This window comes from Hippopotamus amphibius, chromosome 3 (assembly GCF_030028045.1).
Source record: "Hippopotamus amphibius kiboko isolate mHipAmp2 chromosome 3, mHipAmp2.hap2, whole genome shotgun sequence".
NCBI classification, from domain to species: Eukaryota; Metazoa; Chordata; class Mammalia; order Artiodactyla; family Hippopotamidae; genus Hippopotamus; species Hippopotamus amphibius.
Genome location: NC_080188.1, coordinates 195,898,333 through 195,920,557, shown reverse-complemented (window position 1 = coordinate 195,920,557; position 22,225 = coordinate 195,898,333). Strand labels below are relative to the sequence as shown.

At 39.5% G+C, this 22,225-nt stretch overlaps 1 protein-coding gene across 1 annotated transcript; it reads left to right on the top strand.

Moving 5' to 3' along the window:
• The first annotated feature begins 1,556 nt into the window (after positions 1 to 1,556).
• On the top strand, positions 1,557 to 22,034 carry ATP6V1G3 (ATPase H+ transporting V1 subunit G3). Its single transcript, XM_057729216.1, has 3 exons — positions 1,557 to 1,651; positions 15,462 to 15,562; positions 21,824 to 22,034. Exons 1-3 carry the CDS (start codon positions 1,570 to 1,572, stop codon positions 21,995 to 21,997), a joined length of 357 nt encoding a protein of 118 aa, XP_057585199.1. The 5' UTR covers positions 1,557 to 1,569; the 3' UTR covers positions 21,998 to 22,034.
• Positions 22,035 to 22,225: the final 191 nt, after the last annotated feature.

Genomic DNA, 22,225 nt, shown 5'->3' with positions numbered 1-22,225 from the left:
CTCTGTAATTCAAGATCTGATTCTATTGGCCTCATTTGGGGCAATGCGTTCAGGAGATAGTCCATAAACACTGTTGGTATAAGATTAAAGCAGTTTTCTTATAACAACCTCCACTTAACCATTCGCAGAAATCCCTGATGATCTCCATTCTCTCAGTTAGTAAAAAAGTACTAACTGGTGCCTACGTCAGGCCAAACCTGAAGATAAGGAACGAGTTTGCTCTTTGCCTTCACGCTTCTGCTCTTACAAGTTGAAATCTACGTTCATCAAGAGCTGTGTTTGTTCACATACCTGTTTATCCCAGTTGTGCTAATGACTGTAATTATGCAATAAAAAATAAACTTTATAAACTGATTAAATATGAATGCAAAAAGAAAGAAAAGTGCTCCTGTGAAGAAGAGCTTTATTTTTTTTATTTTTTGGAAAGATTGGTACACATGATATACACCTGGTGTTTTGATGCAGGTATGGACGGTGAGATATCTTTAAAGTGTCAGGAGGAAACTATCATTAAAATCTTAAAAGATTTAGCTCTCAGAATGTTTACACTTATCTTTAAATTCACACATCTATTCAAAGAAATTGTACCTGGTATTTACAGATGAGGCAACAGAGGTGTAGTTGGTGAAAGCAATAGTACATGACATTCTACTCTGCTGATTATAAAGCTTTGGCCATATGTCGAAAGATTAACTTTTCATTTCAAATAAAACTCTTAGATATGTGTAAATGATATTTTATGCGTCTCCACTGTGACTAACATTCTGATTTGTCCAGTCACTCGTGGACAGAATCAAATCAAATACAATGGATTCTTTCGGACCGTCTTAGGGCACCCCCCAATGCAAGCACAAAGCAATTAATATAAAATGCATGTTTAGTTGATTTTAATTACACATCAAAACCTACAGTGCTCTCTCCCTTAATGCTGGGTTAGTTACCATACTAAGATCTCCTGGGAGCTCTAGCAAACAGCATTGCTACAGAACAACACAAAACCCCCAAGGAATCCTTTTCTTTCCTCTCACCTGAGGCCTAGGGACAGAACCGAATAGATGTCTAGCATACCTCCAGGAAATCCCCTTTCCTCACAACATGTTAATAAAGTTGTCCCAAGCAGATAATTGAATTGCTAACACCAAATAAAGACCTAAAACTAGAACCACAGGGACAAAGAACAAAGAAAGATCTTGTAACTTGAAAGAAAAATACGGTACACAAGTCAACATCACTTTTTAGGAGAGGAACACTGATCTCCTAAAGACATCTTGCTCAGTGTTTGTAGGTAGACACAACACCCCTTGAAAGTTTCCTTCTTTCACAGAAAAGAGCTTAAGTTGGCAGAAATGAGTTCTCAGCCTCCTTGACTTCACTTGTTTTCCTGGATTCCACCCTTGGACTCTCCTTGGAGCCCAGCTATCCTGCTCCACCAGGCCATTTTGGAACCAACAGCTGTGCTTAGAACTCACTGTTGACACAACAGTCTGAGCTATGCGGTGCTTTCTCTAAGGATAAATAGATCCATCACTTTCCAGAGTCACAGAAGCCACCTGACTTGGAGCTGCCGCCATGACCAGCCAGTCTCAGGGGATCCACCAGCTCCTCCAGGCAGAGAAAAGGGCCAAGGACAAGCTCGAGGAGGCCAAAAAGAGTAAGTCTCCGTTTCGTCTGATTTGTGAGGGTTTTGTCACAAAATGGGACAAGGGGGTGCAGTCGCCTGAGCACGGATCTCGGGGCAGGCGGATTTCGGGTAAATCCTGGTTCTACGGAGCTTCCCGGGAGACCTTGGCCGGTGGTCTGTTCCCCATCACTGTAGCGGGGGTGGATTTCCCCAGTTCAGATCTTTTGGACAGGCTGCGTGCTAAGGGAAGTGATAGTGGACGTTGAAGTTATGGAGACACAGGCTTAAGCTCTGCCTCTGCAGCTTCCTTCACCCTGCCGCCCCTCAGGATCTCAATACTGTGACGTGCATGGTTCAGAGAGAGACAATTGGGAATTCCCTGGAGGTCCAGCGGTTAGAACTTGGTGCTTTCACTGCCGGGGCCTGGGTTCAATCCCTGGTTGGGGAACTAAGATCCCACAAGCCGCAGGGCGTGGCCAAGAAAAAAAGAAAAAGGAGAGATAGACAACTTCCAGATTGAATCTGCTTACTAGCGAGTGAATTTAAGCAAGTGACCACCTCTGTAAGCATCGGTTTATGTTCCTGCAAAAGAGTGGTCATAACAGTTAAGAGCTCATTCTCCTCCCTCTCTGGGTGGCTTTTAATTTCTAATCTTTAAAAATATTTCCATTTAATTCTTATTTTCTAACGTTCTTGCTATTTACTCGTGCATCTATGGACTTACACATAGGATGTTCTCATTAAACCTCAGCCCCCTTCCTGTTCTCTTTGATGTTCACAAAAACCATATGAATTAGGTATTACTATTACTTCCATTTCATGTATGTAGAAACTGAGAGTCCATAACTTGCCACAGTATTAAAAAAAAAAAAATAGAAACTATCGTCCAGGCCTCATGTTCAAAGTTTATCTTATTTAATAACTCCTCATACCAACCTATTTTGCAAAAAGGGGAAAGTGATGCTTAGAGAAATTATGCCATTGGCCCAAGGTCGCACAGAGGATAAGTGGTAGAGACAGGATTTGGAAGGTGTCTGGTTCCCCAGCCACGGTCTTAACAACTGTGTGGTACAAAATGTACATGATTTTTATAATGAATAAAGTCACATCGCAGATCTACAACCCAAATTCAGGTTCCCTGGGCCAAGACCTCTGTTTTTCCCACGGACCCATTTCATATCACATCATTGCTTAATTTATAAGAAGGCATGTCATTTACCTTCTTCCTAATTGCATGCCCTGTCTCTGCAATTAGATTCAGAGCCCTGCGAGATAGGGATCCTGTCTTAAAACTGTTGTTTTCGATGCAGGGAGTGATAGGAATAGGGAGGTACTGGCAGAAGCTAGTTTCAATGTATTGAATGAAAGGCGGGCACAGGACGTGACAGTGCGAGGAGGAAACTGGGTGAGGCTCTCTGCTCTGTCCCCTGGGGTTTTCTACCACAGGCGACATCATTTTTCTTTCTTAAGATAAATTGATTTCCTAAACACTCAGCAATGTGGGCACCAACAACAAAAAACAAAAAGACCTCATGTGGAGGAGCTGGAAGAGGAAAGGAAGGCGAAACATAGTGAAGGCAAACTTTACCTCCTTCTCCATTTCTTTTTCCAAAAGAAACCATGCCAAGGACGGCAGAATGATATGAACGCAGAGCAGTTGTAGAGAAAACACAGCGGGTCCGGGACCTGCTGGCTGAAACTGTGTAGAAAACCCCTTATCTTTTATTCAGATTTCTTTACCACATTTAAAATACCCAGAACAGAAGAACAACTTATTTGAAGAGGTGATGATAATGTTAGCTTTGTTTTCCATTATGGAAGAAACAAAGCAATGATAAAGTACATAAAAAAATCAATATTATTAATAAACAAGATCCTACTGGAGAGCACAGAGAACGATATTCAGTATCCTATAATAAACCTTAAAAAAAAGAATCTATATATATATATATATATATAACTGAATCACTTTGCTTATACAGCAGAAATTAACACAACATTGTAAATCAACTATACTTCAATAAAAAAAATAAACAGCAAATGAGAAACCCCCCCAAAAAAAGAATCGGTATTAAAATAGGATCCAAATGAATTTTACCAACTCTCTCTCCTTTTTCAGCGTCATTAGAGAAGTATGGTGAGTTATGTAAGTTGTTTGGAGGTGAGAACCACTCAGAATAACCTAATCTCAGATTTCGTAATAAAGATAAAAGCTAAACCTCTTTTCCTTTCCTCTAGTACCTATGCTGTCCTCGGGCAATCTTTCCTCAGAAGTCAGTGCTGGAAAATCCGTACTGTATTATTTGTATACAAAGTGTTCATTTTGTTTGCCAGTCACTTAAAGGACTTATGTACTTTTTTTTTTTTCTGGGTCTTTGTTCATAAATATTCAAGCAAATATCAGTCAGTAATAGTAGATACCCAGACCTTAAAAACATTTTGAAAAATTTGTTTCCTAGTGTTATTTCAACCAATAACCTCTGCACTCAATTTTACAGAGAATGTCTGTCCTCTGCCTCAAAGAGCGTGAGCTTTGAGGACTGTTTTCACTGGATAGAAGCTGCTTTCTTGCCCAGCTATAACTGGGCATCAAACTCATTTCTTTTTTTTTTTTTTTTAAGTGTCTTTCTTTTTTTTAAAATTTATTTATGTATTTATTTATGTACTTATTTATTTATTGGCTGTGTTGGGTCTTCGTTGCTGCACACAGGCTTTCTCTAGTTGCGGCGAGAGGGGGCTCCTCATTGCCCTGGCTTCTCTTGTGGAGCACGGGCTCTAGGCACGTGGGCTTCAGTAGTTGCGGCACATGGGCTCAATAGTTGTGGCTCACGGGCTCTAAAGCACAGGCTCAATAGTTGTGGCACATGGACCCAGTTGCTCCGCGGCATGTGGGATCTTCCTGGAGCAGGGATCGAACCCGAGTCCCCTGCATGGGCAGGCGGATTCTTAACCACTGCACCACCTAGGAAGCCCCAAACTCACTTCTTAAGCAGGCTAAGGCAAAATAATACCTTTGGTGCCTGGTATATTGCAGCTTCTTTCATATTTCACTAATTTTTATTTCATTCATTTATTTATTTAATTCAATAAGTACTTATTGAGCACCTACTATTTCCAAGCCACTCTAACACATAGGCTGAGTAGACCTAGACCCTTCCTTAAAGAATTCCCCAGTGACATAACTATGTAAATGACATGGGAGGTACAGATAGACAGCATTCTTATAAACCCATGTTTCACTTTACTTTTTTCCATACAGAGATTTATTTGAAAATCTGACATACGAAGGCAGAACAGAGATTCAGAATGAGAAGTGACAGGTTGCAATAGTGACCACCATAGAAGGTCTAGGCTCACCATCTCTTTCTCCAATCCATTTATTTGAAAGCCCCTCAGAAACTTACACATAGAGTCTCTGCTAGAGAGAGACTCAGGAATATATATTTTCAAAAGGGAGAAAGGGAAGGAGGGAGAGAGAGAAACAGAGCGAGAAAAAACAATGATTTACATGTTAATCGTTTTAGAAAAATACAAGATTAATAAGGTGGAAATATTTAATATTATGTTGCAAAAATATGGATCTGTTTCATTAAGGTGGCTGCCTCAGGTCACAGTGAAGTTGTACATAACCCAGTACATGGTATAAACAAATGCTAAAAAAATAAAGGTTTTGCCTAAAGGGGTGCAGATTAGGGGTCGGAGGCCCCGTGTATCAGGATCTCAGGTCCCCATTCACCAGCTGCTGAGAGAGAGGAGTCTGTGTCTTGTTTTGTTTTCTTGGGGGGTGGGGTGGGGGCAGGGGTGAGTGAACAGACTTGAAATCTGAGGCAACAAAATAGAAAAATCATGTGTCTTTGTACAAGTTATTGAGCATCTCTGAGCTTCCATCTTTTCTTTTTTAAAACATATAAATATATTTTATATTTTAAAAGTATAAAATATATAAGAATAAAATATTATATATAGTATTTATATTATATATTATGTTTATAATATTGTATATAAATATTATATATTATATAAATATTTAATACATACATGGCCACATTTTTTTAAGGATCAGAAAATGATGCCTAAGGTAGTAGAGTACAAACTAGTTATTTTTATTTTTAACTTATATACACTATATATTGTATATTACTATAAGTAATAACAATAGAAGAATGGAATAGAAGAACAGAATACACAGTCTAGTTTCATTCTTTTTTACAACTGCTGCGAGTTCTGGGTCAATCTTTCCCCTTCCTTCCTTCCTTCCTTCCTTTTGTCCTTTCTCTCTTTTCTTTCTTTCTTTTTTATTATTGACTGAGTTGGGTCTTCATTGCTGTGAGCGAGCTTTCTCTAGTTGTGGCGGGCTACTCTTCGTTGTGGCATGTGGACTTCTCCTTGCGGTGGCTTCTCACGTTGTGGAGCACGGGCTCTAGGTGCGTGGGCTTCAGTAGTTGTGGCTCGTGGGTTCTAGAGCACAGGCTCAGCAGTGGTAGCGCACGGGCTTCGTTGCTCTGCGGCATGTGGGATCTTCCCAGATCAGGGATCCAACCTGTGCCCCGTGCATTGGCAAGTGGATTCTTAACCACTGCGCCACCAGGGAAGTCCTTGATTTTCCCTTATAATGGGGGAGATCAGCTCTGCTTCTAGAAAGACCAGTAGAAGAACTAAGATATTTACCTCTATTCACCGGTTATGGATTCCATTGCATTTATTAGTTAAGACCCTCACCTAAATTTTTCTTTGTGATACTGGTTGAATTTAGATGGGCTTACAGTAGGTTGGCACTATTTTAAATGATCTTACTTGAAGTTAACGCCTTTTGTCTAAAAGTTGTTAATCAAAGCGTCAAAGTGGGTGTGTTGGCTGAAGACATGCTAAATACATTTTTACAACAGCACAGGGACCTGCCCTGGAGCCCAGGTTTAGGGACTTGAACTGCATCTTTGATCAGAAATAGAATAGAAATTCAAGGTACCATTATCAATAGGAGGAATAAGGACTTGTGTTTCTCTGGAATATGATTTTCTTACTTTAAATTATGACCTTTTATGAGAGCAGTATTTATTTCACTTACGCCCATTGCAAACTTGGAAAGGGACACACCCACAGGGGCGGAGACCAGACCCAGTGGGCTGAGCCTCTGACCGGCGGGTGGCACAGGGCGGGTCATCTCTCAGGCTCCCGGTGCTTCCGCCTCCTTAGCCTCAAAGTGGAGAAACAGTCTCTGCCTCGTGGAGTTGATGTCATGATCAACTGAGCAAATGCTTATAAAGGACTTAAAACACCCCTTGGTACCCAGAAGGGGCTGCACAAAAATTAGCTATGTGTTCTTCCTCTACTTAATAACACGGATTCTGAGTTCAATCTGAGTTACCCTGACCTCCTCAGCATCTTCGATGAAGTCCCCATCGAATTATACTTTAGTGCAAAATAAATAATTTAAATATTTCTAATTCTTACTTAGATAACACATCAGGGACTACAATGATGCAGCTTTGTTTGGGTCTCTAGGAGACCTACCATCAATGTTTTTGTAAATCAACATTTTTAATTGCTTATTTGTTTCCCGACATACAGATATACCAAGTTTATTTAAACAAGCAGCTTGATTTCATCCATTTTCGCTATGCAAGTGAGTGTTCTGATTCATGAAGACAGGACTTCTGCTAAACTAACAAAATAAAAATTGTTACAGTAGAAATTCATGGCCCTGTTTTGTATGTTTTGTAGGCTTGTAAATTCTTCCTTTTCTTTAGAGTCCACAGACTAATGGGGTAATTGTAGGTATATTGGACTTTCATTTCTTCACGTGCATCATGTTAAAATAATAAGCACACCACATTTTCATCTAGTAATAACATTTGGTTATATTCAATCCACGATCTACACTACACTACTTATGATTCTTTTTTTTTTAAAACAAGGAAAGAACAAGTAAAAGGAAAATCAAAGGAATTACAAGGAGGCAGAGTACTGAAAGGGGAGGTGAGGATAACAGAGAAGCCCTGTAACACTCACAGACACCGAAACAGAGGTGCTTCTTAGTTTTCCTGGAGACTTACTACTGTGTCCAACGTTTGTATTAGGTGAGCAAAATAAAGGCATTCTTTGAACCAGATTGCTTATATCATAATATTAACAACCCCTCAAAGCCAAGAAAGCATTTTTTTTCTTCTACATGGTAGTAACAGATAGAAATCTCCAAGCATTCCCCAAGTGCACTTGTGTTGATACCAAATCAAGGTGACCTCTCTTCTGTTTATGAATAATTTTTTTTCATTTCGATACTTACTCTTTCTACCACGCTCAAGGATCCGACTCTGCTTCCGAAGCTCAGCTAACATTGTGTCTGTGTTTCTATGAGCCACTGTGTTAGCTTCCTGGGGCTACTGTGACCAGTCACCACACACAAGTGGCTTACAACAGCAGAAAGCTCTTAACCTCCAGTTCTGGTGGCCAGAAGTCCAGACACAAGGTGCTGGAGGGGTTGGATCCTCCTGGAAGCTCTCAGGGACAATCTGTGCCGTGCCTCTCTCCCAGCTTCTGCTGGATGCCAGCAATCCTTGGCTTTCCCTGGCTTGAAGACGCATCCTTCTAATCTCCACCTCTTTAATTACATGGCCTTCTTCCTTGTGTGTCTACTCTGTGCCCGTGTGCCTGTGTCCAAATCTCCCTCTCTTTATAGGGATGCCAGTCATCGGATGTCGGGCCCATCTTAATGCAGCATGACCTCATCTTAACTTGATTCCACCTGCAAAGACCATCTTTCCAAGTGAGGTCACGTTCTCAGGTACCAGATGTAAACACATCTTGAAGGACAAAAGCCAACATCCTCTAATTGTCAAATTCACTCGACCGTCCTAAGTCCTTACCTTCTTTGTCTCTTAGTGAAAACTTTTCAAAGAAATTTCCTATATCCCCTGTCTTTTTAAAAAAATTTTTAAATTCCGTTTCCTCCTGAACCCACTCTAATCCGACGTTTGTCCCTCCCACTCCACCAAAGCCCCCCTTGTCAAGACCAGCAAAGTGGCTAAACCCAATTGATTGACTATCTCAGTCCCAACTGAATCCCTCTTTCATCTCTGAAACTCCTCCTTCACTAGACTTTGCAACCCCGTTCCCATGCGTGGCTTTCTGTCACCGTCCCAGTCTCTAAAGTGGGACTTGTTCTCTTCTGTATCCGCAGACACTTCCTAAGTGATCACGTCTAACTCCACGACTTTAAATCCTGGCTCTGTGCTGATGATTCCCAAGCTTGGTGTCTCCAGCCCGCTTGCCTCCCTTCCCTCATCTCCAAACTTACATAAACATCAGCCTTCTCCCCATCGCCACCAGATGTTTACTGGGCATCACAACCAAACTGCTCTCTCGGCCCCGCCCCCAAATGCAATGACGGAGCCGGCATGGGCTCATCGGTCTCTCCTGTTTAGCCATCAACCCCGTCTTCACAGTATTTAACTTCTCACCAGCGCCGTTGCTGCGTGACTATATCCCGTCATCACTGACATTTGTCAAAACTATTGGAATAGATTTCAAACCAATCTTCCTGCTTCCTCCTCACACTTACAGTCTATTTTCGCCACACTAGACAAAGAAATCCTTTTTTTTTTTTTCTGGCCACATGGCGTGGCATGTGGGATCTTAATTCCCCAACCAGGAATAGAACCTGTGCCCCTGCATTGGAAGCTCGAAGTCTTAACCCCTGGACCTCCAGGGAAGTCCCAAGAAATCCTTTTAAATCAGAAATAGTATCATGCCACACTGTGGCTAAAACCCCTTCAGGGCTTTCGTATCTCAGGGACCCAAATCCTTCGCATCCCCAAGAGTCCTCTGTGACCTGTCCCGCTGCTACCGCTCAGGTGTTTCCTAACATTCAATCCTTCTGCTCTCTTTGACCTGTGACCCAGCCATACAGATGCTTTGAATGTTCCTTGAATACTCTCCCCCTTCGGGGTCTTTGCCTCTGCTGTTCTCTCTGCCAGGAATGCTCTGCCCTTTCAGGCATCTGCAGGGCCAGGTGTCTCATTCCTTGAGGTCTCTGCTCGTGTACCCCGTCCTCCGAGAGGCTTGCCCTCTCTGTGTTAGCGCCCACTGCCGTCTCTCTGTCCCTTAGGCGTCTTCATTGCCCTGCACAGTACTCATCATCCTTGGCATATCATATTCCGACTGTCTGTTTTCTTTTCTTTTAATTTTTAAAATTTATTTTTATTTATTATTGGCTGCATTGGGTCTTTGTTGCTGCGCACAGGCTTTTCTCTAGTTGGGGAGAGCGGGGGCTACTCTTCGCTGTGGTGCGTAGGCTTCTCAGTGCGGTGGCTGCTCTCGTTGCAGAGCACGGGCTCTAGGCAAGCAGGCTCAGTAGCTGTGGCGCACGGGCTTAGTTGCTCCACGGTATGTGGGATCTTCCCGGCCCAGGGCTCGAACCCGTATCCTCTGCATTGGCAGGCGAATTCTTAACCACTGCGCCACCAGGGAAGTCCCCTTACTGTCTGTTTTCTATTTCTACCTTCCCCTGTTATCTTCAGAGCTCCACAGGAGCAGAAAGTTTGTCTGTGGTTTCCACTGCTGTATCAACAGACCTAGAAGAGCGGGGACATAGTAGACAGACGAGAGTACTGACTGGTTAAACGTCTCTTCTTCCCGCTCCATGGAAAACGTGTTGGCCACCTCCTCCCTGCACGGTTCTGTCTTCCCTCTCGGTTTCCCCTGCTTCTCCGATGGTTACGCTCAGCTCCTCTGGAGGCTCTCTTCCTTTCCTTATCCCCCAGCGTTGGCAATCCCTAGGCTGAGACCTCGGCCCTCTTTGCTTCTCATTCTATACACCCCCTCCTGCAGCCTTGATTTCAGTGCAAACCCACTGCTGGGACTAGGGCACACACTCCGATGCCTAACGAGGAAATCTCTGTCTGCATTTCAAACCGTTCTCCTGGATTCCAAAACTGTCTCTCCAGCCGCCCTCTGGACATCCCCATGTGGGTGTCCTCAGGGGGGCCACAGAGGCTTCATTTTGGTGACAGCCTAGGGGCCTTTCCCCCAACTCATCTTTACTCACAGCCTTCCTTCTTAGCGAAAGGCCCCCAGGAAATGGGCCTGTTTTCCTAACAATGATTAGAAATTGTTAAACACTCTTGCAAGCACTTTATATACGATTTCTAAAATCCTTTCAATGACTCTTTGCAATAGGTTCTTAAATCTGTTGTTGTTTTCTTTTTTGTTGTTATTATTTTTTTTGGCCTCACCACACAGTGTGCAGGATCTTAGCTTCCTGACCTGGGATTGAACCCGTGCCCCCTTCAGTGGAAACATGGAGTCTTACCCACTGGACCACCAGGGAAGGCCCTTAAATCTGTTTTATAGATGAGAAAACTCAGGTTCAGAAACTTTAAATAACTGGCTCAAGGTTACAAAGCTTCTAACATCTGATTGTATCAGTGCCTAGTGTATCATTCTGACTTCCTTCTAAATGAGTGACTTCACAGACATAGAGAACAGACTTGTGGTTGCCAAGGGGGAGGCGGGTGTGGGGGAGGGATGGATGGGAAGTTTGGGGTTAACAGATGAAAACTATTATCTAGAGGATGGATACACAGCAAGGTCCTACTGTAGAGCACAGGGAATTGTATTCAAGATCCTGGGATACACTGTAATGGAAAAGAATATGAAAAAAGAATGTATGTATACGTATAACTGAATCACTTTGCTGTACAACAGAAATTAATACAACACTGTAAATCAACTATACTTCAATAAACTAAATTAAAAAAATTAAAAACATAAGGGACTTCCCTGGCAGGCTGGTGGTTAGGTAGGACTCCAGGCTTCCACTGCAGGTGGCTGGGGTTCAATCCCTGGCTGGGGAACTAACAAGCCATGCAGGGCACCCAAAAAGTACATTTAAAAACTTTTTTGAAAATAAAAAAAAAAAAATTTTAAATAAAAAAATTTAAAACGGATGACTTGGGTGGAACCATCCAGAAACAGTCCCCAAAAATAGCTCAGAAAGGATTGTCTTGCGTTTGTTTCCTGATCCCCCCAAAATAGACAAGCCGCTCCCATCTCTGTCCCGGCTAACAAGAGTGATCAGCTTGACACTTCCTGCTCAGAAATTTCCCTGACCTCGCCTAGCAGCCTTCTCAGAGCCCCTGCTCTGCATATGTGGGTCTACTTGTATTTTTTACTTCCTCTGTTACCAGAAGACTTAACATGACCCTTGGGATGGAGGGGAAGCACAGACTCTCTAGAATTTTCATAATAGAAGTTTCCGTAAGTGTTGTCATTTTAGAACCAAGATTTCTGTTTCATTGTTTTCATAGTTGATTTTGTGTATTCTCCACAATTTTGTGCATTTTCTAATTTTCCTCTTGGATGCTAGAGCAGCATGTATAATACATGTTTCCGAAATACACCATATTGGGACTTCCCCAGTGGTCCAGTGGTTAAGACTCTGTGCTCCCAATGCAGGGGGCACGGGTTCGATCCCTAGTTGAGCGACTAAGATCCCACAGGCCGCACAGTGTGGCCAAAAGAAAACAAAACAAAAACAAAAATACACCCTATGTACCTCGGCTAGAGGCAAAGACCATATCATATATTCCTCTGGTTCTAGCCCTGTGTATGATATGTAGTACGTGTTCAATAAATATTGAATGAATAGTGGATGAATAAATGAAAAGCATCCTTTCCCACACCACCCTGCAGCACCTGCTTTAACAGTATTTTAAATCGTGATGCATGAGATCACCACGTTCTCTAAAACAAAAATCAGAACGTTTGGCCTAATAAGCCCGTGTGACCTTGGAGGAAATTTGGAACCAAAATTTGCCTATTGTATTTAAAATCTAGACTGTCCCATAGGGTCACCCTTGTGTCTGATAGAGAAAGTATTCAGAAATAAGAAAATGAACCCCTTTTGGTTCACAGCAGCCAAGTTTTTCATGCTTAAGAAGAAAGAGATGTAATTTTTTATGCTGTTTTTTTTTTAATTTTTATTTTATATTGGATATAGTTGATTAACAATGATGTGTTAGTTACAGGTGTATAGCAAGGTGATTCAGTTATACCCACACAAGTATCCATCCTTTTCCAAATTCTTTTCCCATTTCAATTATCACAGAGTATTGGGCCGAGTTCCCTGGGCTGTATAGTAGGTCCTTGTTGGTTACCTATTTTAAACATAGGAGTGTGTACATGTGCATCCCAAACTCCCAATCTATCCTTCCCCCTAGTCCAATCCTTCCCCCTCACACCCCCAACCATAAACTCATTCTCTAAGTCTGTGAGTGTTTCTGTTTTGTAAATAAATTCATTTGCACCATTTTTTTAGATTCCACATATAAGCCATATCCTATGATATTTGTCTTTCTGAAAGAGGTGTGCTTTTATAATTTGGAAACCTCCCGCACAGAGAGAGAAGCCAGCTAGAGGTTAATGCGAGCGGATGTGATGCACGCTTTCTAACTCACCACCAGCGAGACCGCCAGCGTGAGGCTCCAGTGTCTTGCCCTGGATGAAATCCAGTGGGACATATGCAGGCTTTCACAGGCAGCAGCTGCCCAGCCCTTCCAGAGAATTGCTGTGCCAGCAGCGGCTTCCCTGTGGCTCTCCTCTTTAATTGAACGAGAACCAGCAGGTGACTGGTGCCGTGACGGGGGAATCAGACACACTCTGAGCTTGTCACTATGCGATGGAGCTAAAATGCAGCCTCTTAAGTGGCGTGCTGGATTCTTCTCAGGGGTAGAGCACATGGAGATTTTCTTCTTTCTATTATTATTTTTACGTGCTAGAGTCGTGACTTTGAAACCAGCATTTTTACATAATTTGCCATTAAGGTGGAAAGTCATGATGTTTCATGTGGTTGACTGGATAAAATCGTATCCTACAATCCATCATTATGTATCCTACAACCCATTATAACCAAGAAAATGTTACGATGTCTTAAATATTTTTTGTCCTTATGTTAATGATGAGCAGTGATAAGAAAGTGGGCTGGGAATCCAGGAAGAGCTTTCCTTGCCCACATGCCATCTATTTGTTCTGTGGATAGCATGCGCTTGGTTGCCACAAAACGGTTAGAACCCTAGAGAAGAAAGAAATCTGCATATGCAAAATGGGAAGGAGAGTTAATTAAGTAGGAAAAAGGTAAGCCTTGCTGTGACGGTTCCATTAAGCCTCAAGCATCAGAAGAGCATTAATTTACATTAGACCTTGGATTTTACAGAGAATTTAGACAGATGCTGTTCTGAATAAGGTCTGGTCTGTCCCATTCAAGGGTAATAGATATTCAAAGAGACACATTTCAATTTATAACTCAGCGACTCTTTATTCCACCTATAGACAGGGACTGGCAAAGCAACTCATAGAGCAGGGAGAGAAGTTTAGAAACAACTACACTCAAACACAAAGAAGGTACATAAAGACGAAGCCATGTAAAAGCATGTATCTAGATTGCCACAATTTTTTTATGCTACTTAATAACACATTTATTTATTTATTCTTATTTTTATTGAAGTACAGTTGCTTTACAGTGTTGTGTTAGTTTCAGGTGTACAGCAAAGTGATGCAGTTATATTTATATTTATATATATATGTGTATATATACATATATAAATTTTTTTTAGATTATTTTCCCTTATAGATCATTACAAAATATTGAATATAGTTCCCTGTGCTATACAGTCCTTGTTGGTTGTCTATTTTATATATTTTATATGTTTATATATAGTAGTGTGTATATGTTCATCTTAAACTCCTACTTTATCCCTCTTCCCCCTTTTCCCTTTTGATAACCATATGTTTGTTTTCTATGTCTAGAGAATACACCTATTTAGTTCAAAGTCTACACCATATAACAAACCCTTGACAAAAACTAAAAACAAAAGCTTAAGAGACATTCTCAGAGAGAAGAAACTATGTTAAATGGGCAAAAGAATAAAGGCATCTACAAATAGAAGGACGACAGATTCGGTGACAAATTAATTTTAATGCAGCTCAGAATTTCTTTAAAGTTTTAATGATCACAAAGCGTTAGTGTCTGAAGGTGGCGGGTGCTGAGCGCCCAGCAGTGATGACTATTACTCTATAACCCCCCAAACTTACTCTGTTGTCAGAAACAGTCCTGTGCTCACCTAACCATCTCCACAGCCTTGTGCTTGTCTGAGACTTTCCTCTATGTTGCTGTCTGCTGGCTTAAGGCTTACACACCTTTGCTCTTAATAAAAGAAAAGAGAGTGACTTAACTAAATCTCCTAACCATTAAAAACAATTGGTTTTACAATCACTTTCAAGTCTCCCTCAGAGAAAGCGACTACAAAAAGTATCTACTTTGATGTGCTGTGGGGCTTAATCAGACTTTTCTAGAGCCAACAAACGGCAAGAAAAAAAACCCCAATAAAATGCTTTAAAAAACTGTTGGTCGGTTTGCTGGAGTCTGAGCTGCATGTTTGTGCATTTGGAGATCTGGCAGTGTTAATAAAATCCAGTTGGTATGGACTGAAGGATTCCTGGCAGCAAATCAGGACAGAAAATCTGACCAAATAATGTCTTCTCGACTCAGTGACAGCTAAAATCTGTTCTCTGGCTGGTACTGCTGTGAGTAAATGGGCAGATATTTTATTGAAACATGAAAGTGTGAAAGAACATTGTCATTTCCATGTTCTAAGGAATCCAATTTAAAAAAAAAAAACAGGAATTTTTCAATATCTATTGTTTTTTAATGAAGGATGTCATCCTAGAAAAGAAAAGGTATCAAAAAATAATGTAAGACCTCACCCATATTTTTAAAAATCAAGTTGGAAATTCCAGATGGGTTGAAAAGAAATATCGTTGCTTCTATGCCGCTGTTAATTTTCAGGAAAAGCCATACGATTGCGGCAAGCCAGGGAGGAAGCGATGGCGGAAACTGACCAGTACAGGATGCACAGAGACCAGGAGTTTCGACAGAAACACGCTAAGGTGAGTAAGAAAGTCAGCACTGATTTTTCACAGCGTAGACTATAAGGTATGGATGTCATTAATAATGATACGATGTTACTCCTCACAAGGTGTCATGCGGAATACCAGGAGAGAAGAATACACCGGATGGAGCAAGTATAGTTCAGCCAAGGCTGAATATCAAGCGAAATCTTAACTGTTACAGGATTACTGATTTTTCGTTTTCACTTCCAAGGCTTTTTTATTTGTCATAGAAAGCGTCAATCAACAGATATTATCCAACACGGTATAGATTAAAAATTGTATTCTCAAATATAAAAGTGGATGGAATTGGTTAAAGTATTATTCCTACTACAGATTACTGACCAGCACTTTTTAGTAAGAAGAAAAACATCAGAGAACATTTTTGTGGCTGTTGTCTGTTAATGTTTACTAGTAGAATCAATAAAAAGTGTAGTACAATGTTCTACAATAAACTTGTTGGGTCAAATTTCCTTTGCTGAATTCCAGACTTACGAATGATCCAAGTAGATGTTGTTGTGAATTGCTAAAAAGTCTTCTGGTATTTCCTTATGATTTCCTTTTCAACTAGCTGGCTTCATTCAACAAATCTTTTAGGAAAATATAAAGAAATGCTTTTTCCTACACTAGCAGTTAAAAAATATCTGCAGTTTACAGTAAAAACTATAAATGCATGAATTTTTCAGAGCCGACTACAACACGAACTAAGAGAAATGATTAAATTTCATGTGCCATAACTACAGTTTATATATTTTCTTTTTGCCTTAGCAAAAATACAAATAAAGCTCTGTGCAGAAGCCTGACATTGCAAGATGAACTGCAAGCAGTTTGTAAATCTCTCCGTTTACAACTTTTATTTTAGTGGGGGTAGATGCAGAGCTTGTATGGGATCAGGTAAATTGGGTCCCCCTGTAGGAGAAACTTTTCCTATGGGCTGTTTCTTAAAATAAAAGCTCCTTTCTAGAACAAAGTGGACCCTCAGAAAAAATAAATTCTTATCAATATTTGAAAAAAGGAATCGTAAAATCGCAAGTCCACACATGCATATATATGCCCTCCAAGATTGGTCCTTGGCTGTCTCTCTAAACTGTCAGCTCTGAAAATGTCATGTACTTACCTTTTACTCTGAACTGCAGATGTTTTTTAAATGCTAGGGTAGGAAACAGCGTTGCTTTATAGTTTCATGAGAGATTTATGGAATGAAGCCAGCTAATTGAAAAGGAAATCATAAGGAAACACCAAAAGACTTGTCAGCAATAGACAACAATATCTGCTTTGGTCATTTGTAACATTTTTTACTACTTTTGTCTCTACTTGTTCTGGTCTAGCCATATGTCTCCCTGTTTTCCCCCAGAAGAACTGAACAGGCCGCTGCCACAGGGCCTTTGCATATGCTACATCCACTCCATGGATCCTCTTCTTTTGTGCACATTCATCTCTCCTTGATCTCTGTTTAATTGTTAGCTCTTTCTCCTGATCACTTTATCTAAAATTCTGTTTTATAAAAAAAGTAAATATCCATTGTAGTCAAAGCATTTATCAGTACTGAATATATTATATATTTACATTTTTTGCTTATTGTTTATCTTTCCTTCTGGAGTATAAGCACCAAAATGGCAGGTTCTTTGTTCTCTGTTGCTTTCCTCAACATTAGGATAAAGTCTGCTCCACAGTAAGTATCCAATAAGCAGTCACTGTAAGAATGAATAAATATCTCTTCCATGCTTTTACCTTTCCCATCGAGTTCCATCATAACTATGACATATTAGCACCTGAAAACATAATCATCCTTAACACCAGTCAGCTTTTCTGATCCTGTGTGGGATATTTCTAATATAAGTATTTTTAAATAATTTTTAAATAATTGAAAATCTGACCATCGTTTTAGAAAGTGGCTGGGTTTAGTCTCTTGAAATATTATTTCTCCAGAAGAATCTCTGATCACGTAAATCTGGTTCAGGTTATTTCTTCTCTGCATTGGACAATCATTAAAACTCCTTATTGCCCTCATAATTAGAGCTCTAAGCCAATTTTACAGCTAGTTGATCCAAAGCTCCCATAGAAAGATCAGCATGTTTAGGGATCTGCTACCTCAAGCATATTGTAAACCATGAGCACAGATCTTCTTTCCCGGCATGACCTCCATATGTCAGACACAACGCATTCCAGTGAAAGCTTATCATTAACCCAGGACGTGTAGGGGATCCAGGAGCAGACCCAAGACACCAGTTTTCTGCCTGCCGTGGGTGTTGCTCCTTGATGCTACTTTTCTGGTTGCTTTTTATCCCTTGCTAATGTATGTCAACTGCCTTGACTTACCAGTAGAAGCAAGTATCCCAATATGGATTGTATATCAACAAATATTTTTATTACAAAGATTTACTGATCTCCTGCTATTTACTTATTCCTTGTTTCACTTTATCCCTTGCTAGAATTTCATATCACTCAGCGATGAAAAGGACCAAACTAATAATACATGCAACAGCTTGGGTGACTCTAAAAAAGATGCTATGCTGAGTGAGAGAAGGCCATCATTTATACTGTATGATTCCATTTATAGGGCTACAAAGTATATACTGTATGATTCCATTTATATGATATTCTCAAAAAGACAAAACTGTAATGATGGAGTTACTACAACTGTCCTGAAGGACTTTGGATAAGTCTTGCAAAATAACATCTTCTACCGAAAAAGATAAAAAGAAATCTGGACTATAGTGAAGAAAATAAATCCACTGCTAATGCAAGTAAAAGGTAGACAGACCATTCATCTAAACAAAAGAACTGAAAATGGTTGCCCTGGGCATACTGAAGATTTTTATGACTTTAGTCTTTCTTCCTAAATTCATATCATGAAAGCATTTTTGTTTCCTTGAAGCAACCACAAATTGAGAGTGCAAAACTATGTGTGGGACCTGAACCTCTGATTGCCCTTAAACTGGAACATGTAAACAACTTACAAAGAAACTTATTGAATGTTGAAAGATTTCACCAACACCATTGGTCATTAAGCTATAAAGCTATACACATCAGTCTCAACACAGAAGGTTTGAAAATATACATGGAGAAGTCCTTAAATAGTACCCTTTGACCAAATGTACCATTACGTGTCACTTAATTATCAACTTCTAATTTATATAGTGTCCCAAATATTCAGGCAGCAGGCTTTGGCCAAGAAGAGCAGTAGAACACAGGTAATAAGTTCTCTGTGACACCTGGTGGTCTGCTCATTCTATTCTGTTCAACAAATATGTACTGAGCACCTATTATGTGCCTGGCAATGTTTAAGGCACTTATAACTCATCAGTGGACAAGATGACACTTATCCCTGCCTTTGTGGAGCTCACATTCATTCACTTAAACTCCTACATGGCTTAAATCAGCACTGTCTTCAGATACAAATGGAATTCTTCCCAAGGAAGACCATTTTAAGTGGTGTATAGTGAATCATGGTACAGTACCTTCTAGAAACACTGCAGAAATTCAAATTATTGCAGATCAAATAAACTCAGAAATATCATATTTAATCATGCAGGATGAGACATAGGAAGGAGTGTGGGTTATTGACAAGGGTATTCTGATGTTTCTGAAAGTTTAAGATGGATTATACAAATTTTAAAGTGCAAGCAACACAGTGAGAAATCATAATAATCATTACTAACTTTTACTGATTACTTGCTCAGTGCTAAGCTTCTGTGCTAAACACTGTCTTCACAGCAAATATCTTCAGAAAAATATCATGCTCTCTTAAGAAAGCACCTTAAGAGTACAACTAATACTAGCAGCTGTCTTCTGTCTCCCTAGACCTACACTGTCAAAAATGATGGTAATTCTCATGTAGCTACCAAGCACTTGAAATGCAGCTAGTCCAAATTAATATGTTCTATACACGTAAAATACATGCCAGATTACAAAGACTTATTATGACAAACAATAATGCAATAATATTACATTGTACATTAGAATAGTAGCATAACTATATTGGGTTAAATAAAAATATTATTCAAGTTAATTTTACCAATTTTTTAATACAGCTCTAGAAAATTTTAATTTACATATATTGTTCACTTTGGGGCTATTACATTTCTATTGGATAGCACCACTTTGCACTCATGAATCTGGTTGACTTTTTACATCAATCCCATCAAATGGGTAATGTTATCATCACTTAAAAAATAAAGAGCCTAAAGTTGAGATGAACTTTTCCAAAGTCCTTCAGGACACTTGCAGTAATCTAGCCTAATAATAACTGTTTTTAACACTATTCCAAAGAAAAGTGTCTTTTAAATGTTTCACCACTTAAGACATTGAATTTAGAAACAGAATTTTTTTTTTTTGGTAAACTCTATCAAACTTAAAAAAAAAATCCAATATTGGATTTAGAAGAAGAATTTTATTCTGGTAGAACTATTTTGGTAAGTAGTCCTCCTCTCTTTTTCAGCATCTTCGTAGCAAGGGAAATTTCGTCCACGTGTCTGTGCTTCTTGTATACTCACTTATCAAAATGTTTTTTTATAAAAGTTATTTGATGCCTTAGAAGCTATATTGCCTAGAAATGATTTTCTTTGAACTAGGAAGCCCCGATTGCCTGGACTATAAACAGAAAAGAACTTGAACCTGATTGCCTCAATTGCATTTGATTTCAAGTTTGGGACCCAGAAAGATCATGTGGGTTCTAGAATTTAGAAGAGCCTACCAACCTTGAATTAAAAAAATCAATCATTGGTGAGGTCTCCTGGACTAAATCAAATGCATACATTCCCTAAACACTCATGGAAGACAAAAACAAGCAAACAAAAACCAGCTGTGTTGCCTTCACAATGTGCTGTTCAAGAAAGGTTGAGTTTACCAAGGAGAAAAATTAAGAGTGATTGTTTGCTTTAGCAAAGGATAACCTTACAAAGCATTTCACTGCAGAATCCCTTTAAATTGGTGACTCCCCTGGTAAAATTATATTTCAGTGATAGCATTTCTTGACAGAGAGGCTAAGAGAGAGAGGAGATAGTGAGAAATAATGGAAATGACTGCCCAGGAAAGAACAGTCAGAAAGATAAGTTACACCGAGTCTACAACTATAATGGAACTAAATGGACAAGTATAGATCTTCCTTGATGCACGATGGGGTTTCCTCCTGATAGACCCATGGTAGGTTGAAACTATCGAAAGTCAAAAATGCGTTGAATACACCTAATCAACCCATGTCATAGCTTAGCCCAGCTGGCCTTAAACATAATTGGAAATGGTCATTAAGCTACAGTTAGGCAAAATCATCTAACAGCCTATCATAATAAAGTGTTGATTGTCTTGTGTAATTGATTGAATACTGTACCAAAAATGAAAAACAGAATGTTTGTCAGTATGAAATGGCTGTGAGTGTAGGGCTGTTGACCCTTGAGATCTCTGGGCTGACAGGGAGCTGTGGCTGCCACTCATAAGAGAGTATCATATAGGACATTGCCAGCCCACGAAAAGGTCAAAATTCAAAGTGCAGTTTCTACTGAATGTCTATCACTTGCACACCATCAAAAAAACTGTAACTAGAGCCATAAAAATTGGGGGCCAAATGTCTCTATATCTCAATTTGAAAGAAATCCAATTTATACCAAAGTTTTCAAGATTATAACTAATACCTAAAAAAAGATATACCTGTGCATGTGAAAGTATCTTATTGGGCATATTGTGGCTCTATCTTCCTATGAAAAACAAGATTTAATGAGTTCAGTTAATGTATTTTAAAAATTGACAAACCAGTTATTTACTCTTTAAAGATAGGCAAAAATGGGTTCAAAGATGTCTTTCAACTTTATTTTCCAAACTTTTAATTCAGAAAATAAGCAATAGGTAAGATACAGGAACTCAGTGGAAACTATTATAAATACTAATACATGAAAAATTTCTGAGCACAGTATAACGATTGTGAACGTGCGTTCAATTTGTACTGTGTGAAGGTCAACTTAGAAGTAGACATCACCTGCTGTGGTCAGCTTCAATTTTTTTTTTTTTTATAGTTGATTTACAATATAGTTTCAGGTGTACAGCATAGTGATTCAGGTTTGACTTTTTTTTGCAGATTATATTTTTTAGAAAATTTTACCCATCCCACTCATAGCATTTGGTGATCTTATCCATTCTCTGAAAAAATTCTGGAAAAATAATGCATAATGTAAATGACAAGTAAGTCAAAATGAATTCAACTTACAAAACAATTAAATTTTAATATGATGTACAGTGTAGTGAATTCTGTCTGTTTTATTTCGGCAGATAATGGGCTCTCAGAGTAATATCTCGGAAGAAATAGAAGTGCAAACTCTAGAGAAGATAAAAGAACTGAATGGAAGCTACAACAAGTCTGTGGAAGGTGTGATCAACCAACTTTTGAGCATGGTCTGTGGTGTGAAACCAGAAATCCAAGTGAACTACAGAATCACCAACTAAATGTGCACCCGATTGTCCAATAAATGGTGTCTACATGCCCCCAGTTGCTTATGACTTCATGTTAATATTAAGAGATTTGAAATGTACATCTTAAATTTACTAGACATCTACAGATTTTATTGTGACATACTTCATACATGAGTACTAAATTTAAAAGCAAACCAAAAAAAATAAGTTTTTATAGCTTTCCTGGTACTAGGTATTACCTTGACTTTTAACTTTGGAGAA

Excerpts from the sequence above, each read along its gene's own strand:
- ATP6V1G3 (XM_057729216.1), top strand. The coding sequence starts at position 1,570 with ATGACCAGCCAGTCTCAGGGGATCCACCAGCTCCTCCAGGCAGAGAAA. Across the intron at positions 1,652-15,461 it reads GCTCGAGGAGGCCAAAAAGA|GAAAAGCCATACGATTGCGG; the intron begins GTAAGTCTCCGT and ends GTTAATTTTCAG. Across the intron at positions 15,563-21,823 it reads TTCGACAGAAACACGCTAAG|ATAATGGGCTCTCAGAGTAA; the intron begins GTGAGTAAGAAA and ends TTATTTCGGCAG.